General features: G+C 42.5%; 1 protein-coding gene across 1 annotated transcript in view; it reads right to left on the bottom strand.

The window, feature by feature from the left end:
• Nucleotides 1-2,155: 2,155 nt before the first annotated feature.
• Nucleotides 2,156-18,848, bottom strand: part of arnt2 (aryl-hydrocarbon receptor nuclear translocator 2) — a 110,494-nt gene continuing 93,801 nt past the window's right edge. The window contains exons 13-19 of the mRNA XM_061670566.1: nt 17,692-17,764; nt 17,405-17,528; nt 17,079-17,181; nt 16,830-16,968; nt 15,729-15,879; nt 7,503-7,648; nt 2,156-6,219 (exon numbers count right to left, since the gene is read on the bottom strand). Coding sequence (XP_061526550.1) covers nt 6,121-6,219; nt 7,503-7,648; nt 15,729-15,879; nt 16,830-16,968; nt 17,079-17,181; nt 17,405-17,528; nt 17,692-17,764 — 835 coding nt within the window. The 3' untranslated portion in view covers nt 2,156-6,120. The remainder of the gene's footprint in view (nt 6,220-7,502; nt 7,649-15,728; nt 15,880-16,829; nt 16,969-17,078; nt 17,182-17,404; nt 17,529-17,691; nt 17,765-18,848) is intronic.

Raw genomic sequence — 18,848 nt, 5'->3', positions numbered from 1 at the left:
ATTGCACCTGACCCACTTGGGCCATCCAACAGGTGGTAAGTCTATGACAGGAGGGATGTCCAAACCTTTTTCTTTGAGGGCCATATACAGAAAAATCTACGGATATAAGGGCCACTTTGACATTCTTCGACAAATTTATTGAACACGCTAAAACCAGTCCATAAAGAAATAAATATTAGTTATTTTGAAAAAAATAAAAGATTAAAAAAAAAAAAAACCTGCTGTGACACAGCAGTCTGTTAAAGGTGACAGGCATTCACTCACCTACCATGACTCAGATATGAATTTGTGACATCCCATTCTTAATCCATTGGGTTTAATATGAAATTGGTCAACCATCTGCAATTACATCATAAACTCTTCTGGAAAGGCTTTCCACAAGGTTTAGGAGTGTGTTTATGGGAATTTATGACAATTTTTCCAAAAGCGCATTTGTGAGGTTACACACTGATGTTGGACAAGAAGGCCTGGTTCTCTGTGCTCTAATTCATCCAAATGTGTTCTATAGGGTTGAGGTCAGGATTGCGTAGGCCAGTCAGGTTCATCGACGTCAAACTCTCTCATCTGTGTCTTTATGAACCTTGATTTGTGCACTGATGACTAACTTAACTTTATTTTATTTATTTTATCACTTTAAACTGTAAGTTTAAATTGTTCTTCGATTGTATGAGGATTTCCTTCCTCAGTGCTGCATCTGAAAAATTCAGTCTACTGTGTGGAACTATTCTTGCCAGAACATTGGCAACAATGTTCAGGAGGCATCCTTTGCCACAGCTGCCCCTCACGTTGTCCAGCTGCCTTGTGTCAACCGTCGAGACCTTCAAGTTCCTGGGAATTACAGTCTCTCAGGAGCTGAAGTGGGCGGCCAACATCAACTCCGTCCTCAAAAAGGTCCAGCAGAGGATGTACTTCCTGCGGCTTCTGAGAAAGCACGGCCTGCCACAGGAGCTGTTGAGGCAGTTCTACACAGCAGTCATCGAATCAGTCCTGTGTTCTTCCATCACAGTCTGGTTTGGTGCTGCTACATAAAAGGACAAACTCCGACTGCAACGGACAATCAAAACTGCTGAAAGGATTGTCGGTATCCCTCTACCCACCCTTGAGGACTTGCACGCTGCCAGAACTAAGACAAGAGCGTGCAAAATCCTCTCGGACCTTACACATCCCGGTCATCCCGGTCTTCCAGCTCCTTCCCTCAGGTAGGCGCTACCGATCAATGCAAATTAGAACTAGCGGACATTCCAACAGCTTCTTCCCTCTTGCGATCAACTTCTTAAACACCTAACCTACAATTCTATTGCAACATGCTGGCAATTTGTTTGACTAGAGTTCGTTGTCACATTTCTGTGGGGCCAATTATATATTACTCGTGCACTCACTGTAGCAGTCTCGCCATGCTGCACTATTTGCACATCTGTTGTTGACCAATACTGGCCACTCATGCCACAGTAGCCTCTGCTCCATTTGCACACTGACTGAGGAGTATCTGCAACATTTGCACAATCAACATTGTCCCAGATTATCGCGGTACTCGTCACTTTAAACTGCATACACTCCTTGAAGTCTCTGCGCCCTTTGCACAATGGTCATTGCACCTGACTATTGAAATATTAGTCATTCGAACTGCTCTAAGTGCTAGAGGACTCTGCATCTTTTGCACAATTGTCAAAAAAAAAAAAAAAAAAGTACCGGCATTACCAGATAACTATTAACCCTTGATTGCTCAGTGACTGTTTTTTGTCAATGTCTTTATGTCTCAAAAGTCTTCTCTGTCAATTGACTGTCTGTTGTCATACTAGAGCGGCTCCAACTACCGGAGACAAATTCCTTGTGTGCTTTTTGGACATACTTAGCAAATAAAGATGATTCTGATTCTGACATGGTCTCATTACTAAAAAAAAAAATTTGACACTTGGCTTGTTATGATGAAAGATTCAGCGAATCACACAAATTATGGACATTATATTATATGCATACATTAAACACTTCCACCAAAGTGTACAAATACTTTGACCAGCAGAGCCAAGCACAGCCTTCCTCACATTAATCTTTACACGTAAAAATGTTTTGGTTAATTTTTCTATCCTCAAACTTTAGTTATTAGCATGTTGAACACTGCCAAACAATGCAACTTAAACTGTGAAGTGACCACACATAACCAATAAGAATTTATTGTCACAATTCACGGTGTTACACAAAAATAATAGGACACATTTACAGTTTATACAGGTCTAGAACTCAATGTACAACTAACTAACTAAATACCAATAGTTAAATATTTACTCACATTGCACACAACATTATTAAGAATCCACATTAAACACATGAAACAATTAACAGTGTGAAAATAACACCCAGACATAAAAATCACATTATTTACAAAAAGTGTTGATTCGGGAGCTCAAGCAAAAATATTGATGTGTGTATGTATGTGTGTTCTCCCATCTGTCTGTCAGCCACATCATACAATCAATCATGTAAAAGCTCCCACACTACAAAGTACTATTAAGTCTTAACACTCCAAAAAGATTATAAAGTAAGTAAGTCAAGTAGTGAAAGATGAAGAACAGTAAATACACAACTAAACACTGTAATTGCTTGGACAGTATTGCGGTTTTCCCTTTTAAAGCAGGCTGGTGAGATTAGCAGTTATGAAGTGCACTTTATGCCTTAGCTGAGTAACTGCCTGCCATTACAGGTTTTCCTCTTAAATCTGTTTAATTTACACACAGAATCCTTCTATAACAAGTTTTTAATTATTATTATTATTTTTTTACTGGAGTTATGGACATCACTACACAAAGCTGAACTTTACAAAGTAAGGTTGATGAGGTGATGAGATGAGCACCATTGCTCCTGCTTCTGTCTGACAAGAGTCAGTGATGGTGTACCAGGGCCTCCATTAGGCAGATGGAGGTGTACTTTTTAACAATCACATCCTGTTCATCACTCTTTGTCTCTATCTATAATACATGTCATCGCAGTTACCGGAGGAGATTGATCATTTTCTGCCTTAACATTTTCCAAAACGAGAATGGATGCTTGACCTGTGGCCAACACAAACCAACAAAGAAAATGCTGCATGCAAATTTCAGAGTTCTTTGCGCACTTTACAATAACTTAATCATTGCGAAGAGACCATGTGCACCCACATTATCTGAGTTGTTTATTTTTACTTCCCTTCTAAAAAAAAATTAAAAAGTGTTCAATTGAGTTGTACAGGTTGTATATAATGGTGAAAAGGTTTTGAAATTATCTTGGTCTCATTTCGTTTTTTTTAACCAAAAAAACTGGCATTTGCACAAGGGTGTGTAGACTTTTTTTTTTATATCCACTGTCGGCACAGAATCCACCAGGAGTTATGTTACAGATACAGTAATCCCCCGCTATATCAGTCCAGCTATATTGCAGATTTTTTTTGGTGAAGTGTTATTACAGGTGTTACTCCGTTGTTATCCATTGCTCTCGCTCTCTTATGTGTTGGTATTGTTTTAAAATGTATTTGAAGGCCTTTCAAAAAATGTAAGTGCCGCAAATGCTATGAAAACATGCAGGGTGAACTGGAAAGTAACTCCTGCGATGGAGTGGGGGATTACTGCATAGAGATAATCAGTTTATGCATAGATAACCTAGTTATTAACATATAAATACCTATATTATGAACAGATAAATAATCATTTTATGAACAGATATCCAGCTGATGAAAAAATGACTTGGTGATTATTGACCATTTTTCATACTTTTTGAAGTCCTTTAACATATTGAAACCATTTCTTTTTAGAGCAATGGACATGGAAGAGCCTATTATAAGCGTTATCGCAGGTGTTTCTGATCTCATAGCAGTCAATAGATCAGTGGTGTCCAGTGAAGGTAAACCATATCACCACTGACATGTATATTTACATCCATCCATTTTCTGTACTGCTCGCGGGTGTGCTGGAGCCTATCCCAGCTATCTTCGGGCGAGAGGCGGGGTACACCCTGAACTGGTCGCCAGCCAATCGCAGGGCACATATAAACAAACAACCATTTGCACTCACATTCACACCGACGGGCAATTCAGAGTCTTCAGTCAACCCCCCACACGTTTTTGGGATGTAGGAGGAAACCGGAGTACCGGGAGAAAACCCACGCAGGCACAGGGAGAACATGCAAACTCCACACAGGTTGGGCCGGGATTTGAACCCAGGGTCCTCGAGGGTGCATGGGAGTTCGCCCAACCAGTCTAATGTGTTTTGTGGACTTGGAGAAGGCGTTCGACCGTGTCCCTCGGGGAGTCCTGTGGAGGGTGCTTCGGGAGTATGGGCTACCGGACCACCTGATACGGGGTGTTCGGTCCCTGTACGACTGGAGTCAGAGTTTGGTCCGCATATCCGGCAGTAAGTTGGACTCATTTCTGGTGAGGGTTGGACACCGCCAAGGCTTCCCTTTGTCACTGATTCTTTTCATAACTTTTATGGACAGAATTTCAAGGCGCAGTTGAGGCGTAGAGGGGGTCCGGTTTGGTGGCCTCAGTATTGTATCTCTGCTTTTTGCAGATGATGTGGTTCTGTTAGCTTCATCAAGCCGTGATCTCCAACTCTCACTGGAGCAGTTGGCAGCCAAGTGTGAAGCGCCTGGGATGAGAATCAGCACCTCCAAATCTGAGACCATGGTCCTCAGTCTGAAAAGGGTGACGTGCCCTCTCCAGGTCGGAGATGAGATCCTGCCCCAAGTGGAGTAGTTCAAGTATCTTGGGGTCTTGTTCACGAGTGAGGGAAGAATGGAACGGGAGATCAACAGGCGGATCGGTGCAGCGTCTGCAGTGATGCGGACTTTTTATCGATCCGTTGTGGTAAAGAAGGAGCTAAGCCGAAAGGCGAAGCTCTCGATTTACCGGTCGATCTACGTTCATACCCTCACCTATGGTCACGAGCTGTGGGTTGTGACCGAAAGAACAAGATCCCGGATACAAGCGGCCGAAATGAGTTTCCTCCGTAGGGTGTCTCCCTTAGAGGGTGACAAGCTCGGTCATCCGGGAGGATCTCAGAGTAGAGCCGCTGCTCCTCCACATCGAAAGGAGGCAGATGAGGTGGTTGGGGCATCTGATTCGGATGCCTCACGGACAGCTCCCTGGTGAGGTGTTCCGGGCATGTCCCACCGGTAGGAAAACCCGGGGGCGACCCAGGACACACTGGAGAGACTACATCTTTCAGCTGGTCTGGGAACGCCTCGGGATCTCCCCAGAAGAGCAGGATGAAGTGGCTGGGGAGAGGGAAGTCTGGGCGTCCCAGCTAAAGCTACTGCCCCAGCGATAGAAAGCGGTAGAAAATGGATCGATGGATGGATGGAACTCACATGCATATACTGTATTGTTTGTTGGTGATGAAGTGTATGCACGAAACTTCACAATATCGATAAATAACACCATAAATATTTGTTTGATACTTTGCTGATTTTGCTTATTGCGGGGGTGATCTGGAATGTAAACCCAGCGATAAACGGTCATTACTGTACACATCTTATCCGTCATTATGCCACACGATCAGTATGCTGTGCCTGTTATGCATATGATAAATTGAAAATGCATTCAAAAATGCAATTAAACTGTTAGTATTAAGCCTAATCCTCAGCAGAGACTGCAGCATTGGGTCCATTAGCAGATGCTGTAAAGGCCAACAATTTTGAGACAACATATTTTTCTATAAATGGTGGTGTAAAAATTATTTTCCCCCACATCTGTGGAGTAAAAGGTCCCTTAAAAGTATATATGTGCTATGATCAAACAGCTGACCTCCTCTGGTAATACCGATGCTTTGTATTTCTTGTCTCAGCAGACTTCATTTGCATTTATTTGGTGCGACAATGTCCATTTCTGGGACAGACAAAGAGACTGAAGTAGTCTCCATCTGAGAACAGGACTCTTTCAATGATGAGGTATATTCACAGATATATACTGCAGACCGGTAAGACAAAACATGAGTGGACTGTATGTTAGTATATGTGCTTGATGTGTGCACCCTGACATTCGATGTGCTGCACATCAGTTGTGAGCAAATGAGACACCACATGAGATATTAATGCAAACCAAATCAGTCCAGTTCCTCCCTTGCAAAGGAAGATTGACAGGAGATGGTGGGGTTACTCGGAGAATGGTGGAAACATGCCAAGGTCAGCAAAGTCCTCAATGTTGTAGTTGGCTGTTCCCTGAGTGGGATCTCCTGCCATGGGTAACATGTCCTGCAGACACAGTAGAGAGGTGTTAGAGGTCATGGGTATTTTCAGGACACAGCTCTTCCATCCATCCATTTTCTGTACCGCTTTATCCTCACTGGGGTCGCGGTCGCAGGCGTGCTGGAGCCTATCCCAGCTATCTTTGGGCGAGAGGCGGGGTACACCCTGAACTGGTTGCCAGCCAATTGCAGGGCACATATAAACAAACAACCATTCGCGCACACATTCAAACCTACGGGCAATTTGGAGTCTTCAATCAACCTACCGCGCATGTTTTTGGGATGTCGGAGGAAACCGGAGTGCCTGGAGAAAATCCACGAGGCACGGGGAGAACATTCAAACTTCACAAAGGCGGGGCCGGGATTTGAACCCCGGTCCTCAGAACTGTGAGGCAGATGTGCTACCATACCGCCGACACAACTCTTATCAAACATATTTCAGTACAGTGGAACCTCGATTTACCAGACAAATAGGGGTGGGGGATCGTCCGTTTCAGCCGATTGTCCATTATATTGAAGCACTTTTTTTTTGTGGCCATATGCACCCATATTACAGTATAGTACAAAATTATTGTTTTATAGGGTTTTTTGTGGCCTAAAACGCCCAGTACAGTACAAAGTTTTTGTAAATACATATAAAAAAGCTTGAAAATGTTTGAAAAGTTTTAAATTCTATCCAAACTTATCACGCTGGTGTGCTTGTTGTCGTAGTGACTAGTGGCAAATCGAGGTGGGTTGCAAGGAATTAATGTGCTTCCTATTTCCAAATCCTTTTATTAGATGCTATAGATTAACGGCTTAACAAAAAAACGGTTACTGTACCAAAAATAGCATGTTACAGACTCCAGGGACGTGTGTCGTATTCCACTTAAAATTGACACCGCCGCCATGCTGCTCTGTCTCTGCACAGAGCTCTATGGAATAATCGATAGAACTCTTTCCATCATGGCCGCCACATCACTGCATGGCCTGGAAATGTTGCCACATTCAGCATGGGCACGACGTTGGGACTGAAGGACTGAATCTAGTCATATTGTATATCTGTGACCCGGATATACGTGTCCGAGTCTCTCCTATATTGCGCCACAGCGCCAGTAAACAACAGTGGCCAATTCTGGAACTAACAGACTTTGTCAACGCCGGTTTAAGTGACAACCGCAAACTATTTTTGGACACATGTACAGTCCAGGCAGTCTGTTACTTCCGATATCCGTTAAATCGAGGTTCCACTGTTTGTGTGTTTAGTCTTGACATCAGCAAAACCAGAGGCAAATGTTTATGTGTTACAACCTGAAAGACTTCGGTCTGGCTTGGGTTGGGGTGTGTATGCTGCTCTCCAGCCTGCTGGGAGTGATGCTGGTTCTGCCACTGGGACCAGACTTCACTAGGTCGACCCTGGAACTGAGCTCCGCTCTGGCTGCTCTCTCCTGACACGTCTAGAATAACACAGTTTTACAGGCACACATACTGTCAGACATGATACAAAAAGAAGGTCAAGTGGCTTGACTGGATACATGCTATAAGTATTAATATAATTGTCAAAATTAAACAAAATGTAATGGAGTCATGATGAGAGTAGGAACAATCATCCCATTCACTTTATCTTATTATGCTCAGGGTTTCCGAGGAGCCAGCCGAAGGCTTTATGCTCTACGCAGGATGCGCAATATGGGTATGTACATGCTAATTATGTGTTCCTCAAGCATATTTTGGTCTGTCACCTGGAATCTTACAGATACGCACCAAACAGAGTAGTGACAAACATAGCAGTACCACTGGTAGAGGCAGAATTGAGATCAGGAGAAAATAATTTCCAGAAACTGTGGCTACCAATCAATATCATTCACCATTATCCCACCTTCAAGTGTTTGTTGGCTGCTCATGATTGATGTTTCTGACCATTTGAAACTCCTGAGCTAAAATAATAATTGCTAAAAGCTAATAAGATTAGCACCCATGTTATGGTAAATTATCGTAATTTCTCGTGTATAATGTAAAATGTTTTCCAAAGAAAATTGTCAAAAGTCAATAGTGCGCATTATACATAGGAAAATGAAAAATAACTAACATTTTATACATTTATGCCGCCATCTAGAGGTTATGAAAAAGCTGTACACTTTCATTCCAATGTCACTGCCACCTAGAGGTTATGAAAAAGGTGTAGCCTACACGTTCATCCAATATGACAGGGGTATGTATGACTGCATATAATGGATGTACAGTTGTGCACATAAGTTAACATACCCTCGCAGAATTTGTGAAATATAATTTTTTTAAATTTTTTTTTTTTATAAATATGACTGAACAACAACCATCATTCATTGATTTATGGTTATGTTTTGTTTTAACATAATGCTTTTCTGAAATGATTGACAGTTTAATTTGAATCCGATTAAACTAAAATTAAATGTGTTTCGCCTGGTCCTTCATTTTGTCTTTAAATATTTGTACACATCTTACAAATTCTGCCTGGGTAATCAAACATATGAGCACAACTGTGTGTTTTCTCATTTACTAAAAAAAAGTAAGGCTGTGAATTTCAAAATAAGAGCAGGTAAATAAAAAAAGTATTACATGTTCAAATAAAGTGCTTAACTTCAGAATAATTCTTTGAAAATATACTTCATGTTTTGATCATATGGGTAGAAGCAAAATCATGCATTGTAAAAATCTATTATACATAGGTAGAAGGGTTTTCCAGAATTTTTAGGGAAACTTTGGGGGTGCGTATTATACATGGGACACTGCTTAAATGTGAGTGAATGTGTTCCTTGATTCTTTTGTAATACAATTCATAATTGTAAAAAATTATTACTAGGAAAATTATTATTTGTATCTGAATGCTTTCGTTAAAACATTGTATGATCACACTGATAATGTGGAATTTATTTTGTTTTGTACAACCCCAATTCCAATGAAGTTTGGACGTTGTGGTAAACAGAAAATAAAAACAGAATACAATGATTTGCAAATGTTCAACCTATATTTAATTGAATACACTAAAAAGACAAGATATTTAATGTTAAAACTGATAAATCTTATTGTTTTTCGCAAATAATCATTAACTAAGAATTTTATGGCTGCAACACGTTCCAAAAAAGCTGGGACAGATGGCAAAAAGATTGAGAAAGTTGAGGAATGCACATCACACACCTGTTTGGAACACCCCACTGGTGAACAGGCTAATTGGGAACAGGTGGGTGCCATGATTGGGTATAAAAGGAGCTTCCCTGAATTGCTCAGTCATTCGCAAGCAAAGATGGGGGGAGGTTCACCTCTTTGTGAACAAGTGCGTGAGAAAATAGTCAAACAGTTTAAGGACAATGTTCCTCAACGTACAATTGCAAGGAATTTAGGAATTTCATCATCTACGGTCCATAATATCCTCAAAAGGTTCAGAGAATCTGGAGAAATCACTGCATGTAAGCGGCAAAGCCGAAAACCAACATTGAATGCCCATGACCTTCGATCCCTCAGGCGGCACCGTCCAAGAACCATCCGGACTGTTATGGACGCAAAGTTCAAAAGCCAGCATCTGTGTTAGTGCCAATGGCATGAGTAACTTACACATCTGTGAATGCACCATTAATGCTGAAAGGTACATACAGGTTTTGGAGAAACATATGCTGCCATCCAAGCAACATCTTTTTCATGGACACCCCTGCTTATTTCAGCAAGACAATGCCAAACCACATTCAGGACGTGTTACAACAGCGTGGCTTCGTAGTAAAAGAGTGCGGGTACTAGACTGGCCTGCCTGCAGTCCAGACCTGTCTCCCATTGAAAATGTGGGGCGCATTATGAAGCGTAAAATACGACAACGGAGACCCCGGACTGTTGAACAGCTGAAGCTGTACATCAAGCAAGAATGGGAAATAATTCCACCTACAAAGCTTCAACAATTAGTGTCCTCAGTTCCCAAACGTTTATTGAATGTTGTTAAAATAAAAGGTGATGTAACACAGTGGTAAACATGACCCTCTCCCAGCTTTTTTGGAACGTGTTGCAGCCATAAAATTCTAAGTCAATGATTATTTGCTAAAATCAATTAAGTTTATCAGATTGAACATTAAATATCTTGTCTTTGTAAAATATTCAATTAAATATAGGTTGAACATGATTTGCAAATCATTGTATTCTGTTTTTACTTATTTTAACACAACGTCCCAACATTATTGGAATTGGGGTTGTAATGTAACAGTAGATAAGATAAAATATTTTGTTAATATAGTCAGCCAGAGCTGCTGGGAATGCAAAGTTATCAATGTCCTTTCACCATCATTCCTCTCATATAGTGTTGCGTGTTTTTGTTTGCACTTTAAGGACTACAGTCCTGTTTTTGTTTTAATTCCTCATTTAAAAAACACCATTCAAGCAAAAAATTTTCCTCATATTTTTGAGATTGTAGGGTGAAAGCTAGTGTGGACTGAATGGTTGGCAACAATGGGGAAATGAAATTCCAGTATTTTAAGGGGAATAGCCTGTCAGCAACATACAGTATTGAAGAAAAAAAAAAAAATATATATTTTTTTATTTTATAAAGTAGTCTAAAGTAGTAGTTTTGGACTGTCGAATCCCTATGAACGATATCGGCAGTGATTGGCAGATCTCACTCTTGGATGATGGGTATCCGAATCAGCAGCATGATGATCGGAGCACCCCTAATGAATACACTTAAATTAGCTAACTCAGATTTAGAATTTCTGTCAAACCTCTGAATTGTACCATTCAGAATTTAAAGTTGCCCATTGCATAGGCAAGGCTCGACCTCTGCTTGCTAAGTTGCATCAAAGTATTATTTACAGGCAGCATTTTGCTTTGCACTTGTATAGTTACACACATATTTCCACATCTCACATAAAGTTTCCTTGAGTCATCACCTTATCGTGCTGGAGGGGTTTGTGTGACCCAATAATCCTAAAACATGATGAAATGATTCATTTATTATAAATGAAAGTTGTCAAAATGCTACAAAAAAATGCCATGACCCAAAGAAATTCAAGAACAGAGGAGAAATAAATTGACATTGATCAGTCTGGAAAGGGTTACAAAAATATTGCTAAAGCTTTAGGACTCCAGCAAAACACGGTGAGAGCCATTATCCTCAAATGGAGAAAACATGGTGGCCGGCCTACAAAGATTACCCCAAGAGCACAGTGATGACTTATCCAGTAGGTCACAAAGGAACCCCGGACAACATCTAAAGAACTGCAGGCCTCCCTTGCCTCAGTTACAATCAGTCTTCGTGCCTCAACAATAAGAAAGAGACTGGGCAAAAATGGTATCCATGGCAGAGTTTCAAGGCAAACCCCCCCACTGCATTTAGGAAAAAGTTCAATCAACAATCTTCCAATTGAGGGTGAGTGTTCAAATCTAATCTTTAACCACATGCTACGACACTAAAACCCTGTTCATAAAAATCTGTCTGAAAAATTAATAACATAGACCTAAAAGTGAAACACAGTACAGTTCAACAGCGCCACAAAGTTGCATCTCCTTCTGATATAGTTCATTTGTACCCTTTTGCGAGGCTGAAGCGTACTGATACAACTGCACACACAATCATGTACTGAGAATCAACTGAGGACAAAAAAAACGACAAAGCTGTCAGCCTCCCCCGACAGAGACATTGTTTCTCTTTCACTGTAATAAACAGAGTGCTCATCTGGTCCACAAGTAGCTACAAACAAGATGTTGATGGAGGGTAGAGTGGGAACATGTAAAACTACAGATGGAAAGTAATTAACGAATCGCAGAGGAGTCCACACAGACAAGGATAAACGGTTTATCAGGCTATGAGGACAGTGAGCGAGAGAAAGTGGCAGTACAGAGATAATCCATTTGGCTAATGCTTGTGTCCATTAAAAGGCCATCAAGTCGCTGTTACAAGCTGGACAAGCTTCATTGAACTCACCATGTGGACAACAAACAACAGGAGGCGTGAGCAGCTGCTTGACGAGCAGCTCTGACTGAGCACACACTGAGGCTGTCAGTGTGCTCCCATTCCATTTTTAACGAGAGAGATGATGTGGCTCATAAATTGGCAATATTAGGTCAAGAAAGTATTGGATGGGTTATAATGCAACTTTGGGAAAACATGCATTTCTGGACTCATTTTGTAGCAGCAGACACTGTTTGTATAATCATTTCAACTTGTATGTTTATCATCGGGACCTAATGGCAGAAATTTGAAAGTGTTATTTTAAACAGAGGCAAGAAGCGCTCAATTCTAACAATCATAAGCCACGAAGTTTAGTTCATCTTGCCACTGTACAGTTAGGACAGTAGGCCCTAACTGCACATATACAGCGGCTGAAATAAGTATTTAACACGTCACCATTTTTCTCACGAAATACATTTCTAGAGGTGCTAATGCCATGAAATTTTCACCAGATGTTGGGAACAACCCAAGTAATCCATACATACAAAGAAAGTAGAACAAATAAGATTGAAATTATTTGTGTAATGATGTGAAATAACACAGGGAAAAAGTATTGAACACATGAAGAAAGGGAGGTGCAAAAAGGCATGGAAAGCACCTAAAATGGATCAATAAAAAAACACCAATACAGCCCCTTGTCAGTGCAAATAAATATCAGCTGGTTCAGTCCTAAATGATGGCCTACAAAAAGGTCTCAATGCCAAGATGTGAGTCAAGACACATCTTATGATGGGTAAGAGCTGTCTCAAGACCATCGCAAACTAATTGTTGCAAAACATAACTATGGCATTGGTTATAAGCGCATAGTTAAGCTTCTGAATGTTCCAGTGAGCACAGTTGGGGCCATAATACGTAAGTGCATACCACCATAAATTTGCCTCAATCAAGTGCTCATTGCAAGATTTCTGACAGAGGAGTGCCAAGAATAATCAGAACAGTTGTCCCAAGAGCCAAGGACCACCTGTGGAGAACTTAAAAAAGGCTTGAAATTAGCAGGTACTGTTGTCACAAACCCCTCCTTGAGCCGTCAGCTTATCGTGGTGGAGGGGTTTGTGTGTCCCAATGATCCTAGGAGCTAAGTTGTCTGGGGCTTTATGCCCCTGGCATGGTCACCCATGGAAAACAGGTCCTAGGTGAGGTACCAGACAAAGCACGGCTCAAAGACCCCTTATGATGACGACAAAAAATTGACTCAGGTTTCCCTTGCCCGGACACGGGTCACCAGGGGCCCCCTCCGGAGCCAGGCCTGGAGGTGGGGCTCGAAGGCAAGCGCCTGGTGGCCGGGCCTGCACCCATGGGGCCCGGCCGGGCACAGCCCGAAAGGGTAACGTGGGTCCCCCTTCCCATGGGCTCACCAACTGTGGGAGGGGCCTTTGGGGTCAGGTGCAGTGTGAGCTGGGCGGTGGCCGAAGGCGGGGACCTTGGCGATCCAATCCCCGGCTACAGAAGCTGGCTCTAGGGACGTGGAATGTCACCTCTCTGGCAGGGAAGGAGACCGAGCTGGTGTGTGAGGTTGAGAAGTTCCGACTAGATATAGTCGGACTCGCCTCCACACACGGCTTGGGCTCTGGTACCAGTCCGCTTGAGAGGGGTTGGACTCTCTTCCACTCTGGAGTTGCCCACGATGAGAGGTGCTGTGCAGGTGTGGGTATACTTATTGCCCCCTAGCTTGGCGCCTGTATGTTGGGGTTTACCCCGGTGGACGAGAGGGTAGACTCCCTCTGCCTTCGGGTGGGGGGACGGGTCCTGACTGTTGTTTGCGCCTAAGCACCAAACAGTAGTTCAGAGTAGGAGGGGGTGCTGGAGAGCGCTCCCGCTGGGGACTCCATCGTTCTGCTGGGGGACTTCAATGCTCACGTGAGCAATGACAGTGAGACCTGGAAGGGCGTGATTGGGAGGAACGGCCCCACCGATCAGAACCCGAGCGGTGTCCTTGACTTCTGTGATCATCATGGATTGTCCATAACGAACACCATGTTCAAGCAAAAGGGTGTCCACACGTGCACTTGGCACCAGGACACACTGGTCGGAGTTCGATGATCGACTTTGTGGTCGTGTCATCGGACTTGCGGCCACGTCTTGGACACTCTGGTGAAGAGAAGGGCGGAGCTGTCAACTGATCACCACCTGGTGGTGAGTTGGCTCCGATGGTGGGGAAGATGCCAGTCCGACCTGGCAGGCCCAAACGTATTGTGAAGGTCTGCTGGGAACGTCTGGCGGAATCCCCTGTCACAAGGAGTTTCAACTCCCACCTGACAGAACTTTGCTCATGTTCCAGGGGAGGCGGGGGACATCGAGTCCGAGTGGACCATGTTCCGCGCCTCCATTGCTGAGGCGGGCGACCGGAGCTGTGGCCGCAAGGTGGTTGGTGCCTGTTGTGGCGGCAATCCCCGAACCCGTTGGTGGACACCAACGGTGAGGGATGCCGTCAAGCTGAAGAAGGAGTCCTATCAGGCCTTTTTGGCCTGTCTCACAGGCCTGAGGCAGCTGATGGGTACCGGCTGGCCAAGCGGAATGCCGCTTTTTTGGTCGCTGAAGCAAAAACTCGGGCATGGGAGGAGTTCGGTGAGGCCATGGAGAAAGACTTCCGGACGGCTTCGAGGAAATTCTGGTCCACCATCCGGCATCTCAGGAGGGGGAAGCAGTGCACCATCAACACTGTGTATAGTGGGGATGGGGTGCTACTGACCTCCACTCGGGACGTTGTGAGCCGGTGGGGAGAATACTTCAAAGACCTCCTCAATTCCACCGACACTCCTTCCCATGAGGGAGGAGAGTCTGGGTTCTCTGAGGCGGGCTCTCCTTTCTCTGGGGTTGAGGTCACAGAGGTGGTTAAAAAGCTCCTCGGTGGCAAGGCCCCGGGGCTGGATGAGATTCGCCCGGAGTTCCTCAAGACTCTGGATGTTGTAGGGCTGTCCTGGTTGACATGCCTCTGCAACATCGAGTGGACATCGGGGTCAGTGCCTTTGGATTGGCAGACTGGGGTGGTGGTCCCCCTTTTTAAGAAAGGGGACCAGAGGGTGTGTTCCAACTACAGGGGGATCACACTCCTCAGCCTACCCAAACTCTTGTAACACGAATATGTAAAATAAATTGAAAACTTGGACTGAGTCCCCGAGAGGCAATTAGTGACTAGCAAAAAGAAAAATTATTTAAAAAGCAGCTATGTGTATAAAATAAGCTTGACGTTTGACCTTGCATCTTGGATTGGACAGCAATGAAATTCAAAAGGGATCTTGAACTTTCAAACAGAAATATTGTCGTCGAGTGTATGTACGTTTACCATTTAACCGCTGACGTGAGTTTCTTTGGCCATTTTGCACTTCACCTTCCCCCTTACACAAGACTACACAAGAGGATGTATAAATTAAGGACAAAACACAAATGGTAGCTGACATATTGTAAGTTTTTTATTACTTGATTGTGCATTGATTTGGTTGCAGTAATTTGCATGAATGGTTGGAAACAACCCTTCTTGATACAATCGATAACTGTGAGAAAATATTATTGCAATGCTTCCACAATAGATGCACCTTTTTCCAAAATGATGAAAAAATATGATGCAAAGAACTCACCAAAAGCTGTGCTGCGGTTTGTCAGCCCCGAGTAGGCATTGCCGCTGGGGGATGATGTGGCTGGGGATGACAGAGGACTGTAGGAAGCAGGATCGGTCTGGTAGCTGTGGCCCGTACCAATACCAAAAGGACTGGACTGGGATTTACTGGACTGTAATGTATATCGATAGATAGTGGTTAGATATTTGACAAAAAACAATGAATTTGTGAGCTATCATCGCTATCATATCATTGGGGAAATGCAAATGTAATTAAATCAATTTAATTACATTACATTAAACACTAAAATATAAACAGTACACCAAGGATATCTTTTAATAAGTTAGCCAAACTTCATAAAATGAATTTGCTTGCTTGATAGAAAAGAGCAGCCACCTAAATGTTTACTTTTTATGGGATTTCACACCACTATCAGTCAGTAATAAAGTTTGCAAAAGACTGTCTGTTTTATGTGTGAATGCACAAAACAAAAGACTGCAGACAAGTTCAACAATATGGGACATCTGGACCATCTGGAGCTCTATCTTTTGTGCAATGTGAGCTCTGACTTGAATGATTTCATCCAATGCCCATTAGGCATCCATTCCAATAAAATTTAACCAAACTAGCCTGGAAACCAGAACAATCTGTGAAGTTTATTTGCCCTCGCAGATGGGTGCCTCATCCTGTTCAGACAGATTTATATTGTGTTTGGAGCAACCTTTTACTGAAAAGGCCAAAAAGGGACTCAAAACTTGGTCAGGCTCTAAACTTGAATATGATGTCAGATTTTACCATCTGTTTAGAGGTGGTGAACATCAACCCTCTTTCCCTCCAAATTATCTCACTGCAATGAGTTGATTCATTTGCTGGAAACTTTCATTAACCCTTACCTTGTGTTGTATGGATTTAATTTTAAAGTAGGCTAAGTTCCCACAGTGTGCATGTGTAAACACACTGACACGCACACCAACCAAAGACTTAATTCATCTGGCATCAAAGATGGAACGGGGATGCTAAGGAAATTGCTGAGGAAATCCTTTGGGATCTCTGGAAACCCCACCATAAACCTAAGACTGACAGTGTATCTTTGTTTGTACTGTATGTGTGCGTGTGTATTACCTGGCCAGAGAAGGGGGGTCGATTTCCTGACCAAGCGACTTGACCTGGGTTGAGCTGTCTTGATATCTGAGCTAGATTCTGATTGGATGAACCTGATGGTTGAATGTCATTCACACCTGGGACATGGATCACAGAGGAACTGGAAATAGAGAAATAGAGGTAGGCACACCCACCCACACTGTAATATAACAACTGTGAAAATGACAAAATGATAGTAAACTGCATGTCATCAGTGACAATGACATGTACCTGAAGCTTTTTCCGGAGTGCCCCTGCTGGAATGGAGAACTCTGGGAGTAGAGCTGCTGTCCTCCTGCTGTCGAGGAGGGAACCATCATCTTCTTATCTCCCGCTACAGACATACACACAAACACCAGATTTAAATTATAGTTAATAACCGGGGAAGAGAAAAACAGGAGGCATAAAGCTGTGAAAAGCTGTGAAAGCTGCAATTAGCAAACAAATTAGGACAAACAAAATAGGAACCTTCAGGATTTGAGTAACTATAATGCTTTATAAACAAGACGTAAAATGACATTTCACATTGCGGTCTATCTAGTGTGAGTATGTCGTACAGCCGGTGATGCTGGTGTACATCTCAGCAAAGCGTGGGTCTCTCTCCTGGGAGAAAAGGGCTTCTGGTTTGTCGATGCTCTTCCCTGCCTCATGTACTCCACTGCTCACACTCGCCACAGGAACCTGGCAGTTGGGGTAACAAGAGCATTTCAGCTTGAAGTAAAGTCACAAAGAATCCACATCACTTTCATATTAATAGGTTTTTGAGCAATTATGATTATTTCCTCATAAATAAATGCATCTTCCTTACCATATTGGTTGAGTTTTGAAGTTTAAGTTTGCTTACCTGGGAAAGATCGTAAGCAGTCAGACCGTCTCTCTGGTGAACCTCTAGCTCTGCCTGCTGCTGCTGAAGCTGCCTGGAAAGAAACAACATAAAAAATATAGTAATATATGAGTAAAGTGGTGCTTGTGAATCAATTTGTCTTCTTTATCAACTTATTACTGGCAAGCCTGTTAAGAAAACAGAGTCTTAAAAATCTTACAAACACACCACGTTTCATACACAAGTACATCAAAGGTGTATTTATACAGGTTTAGAGAAAATTCATAGTTAGCTTTAACTAGCCCTTTTTTCATCATAGCCCTTTATGGCTTCTATTATCAAAGACTCATGTTAAGCAACAATGTGGATAACAAAGTCAAAATCTTCTGCCCATTGGAATTTGCACAAGCTTTAAGTGACAATTATGAAACCAAAGAAACTAAACATAAATAAATAAATAAATAAATAAATAAAACAATTTACTGTCTGAACCACCGTGCTGCCCCACCCCATCATGCTAACTGCAATTTGCATCAGTATTATTGTAATTAAACTTTACACCGATTTTATTCGCCTGATCGGTATCGGCCGATAATTAGCATTTTATGCTGATCGGCTTTAATGTCATAATTGGCCGATCCATTGATCGACTCCTTAAAAGACATTTACTCCGCGTCGCCATTGTACACAGTATATTTGAATCCAAAAGCTTGTTTATTTTTGTTATTATTTTTAGCATTGTCGCATGTCTTTTGACAAAGTACTGTAAATATCTGACGGCCAATTAAAAAACAAAAAAACATGTCGGCGCTGTGCAACAAACAACACGTCTGAGACAGACAACACGTAATGCCCGGATCAGACTACAAGACAAATTTGCTCTTTCAGGATTACACTATGTCAGACGACTGCAATAAAATCTTGTATTCCGATACCACCGCATCCCGTTATTTACGATCATTGGGCTTTATCTTATCAACTCAAATGCAACCGGATACACTCGTTACCGTGGCGACGACAACAAGAGTGGATCGCGCCGACTGTATTATAAGAACAAAATGGGGAAAAACGTGTGTTGGTGGTCACCAGTGCTCAGGACAGGAGAGGACGTTCGTTTAAGAATTGCTAGAGGTATGTTCACGTATTTTTAATACGATATGGCTCGGAAGCAGGCAACA

The sequence above is a fragment of the Phycodurus eques genome, chromosome 2 (genome assembly GCF_024500275.1).
Source record: "Phycodurus eques isolate BA_2022a chromosome 2, UOR_Pequ_1.1, whole genome shotgun sequence".
Lineage (NCBI taxonomy): Eukaryota > Metazoa > Chordata > Actinopteri > Syngnathiformes > Syngnathidae > Phycodurus > Phycodurus eques.
This window is presented reverse-complemented; position numbering and strand designations above follow the sequence as displayed.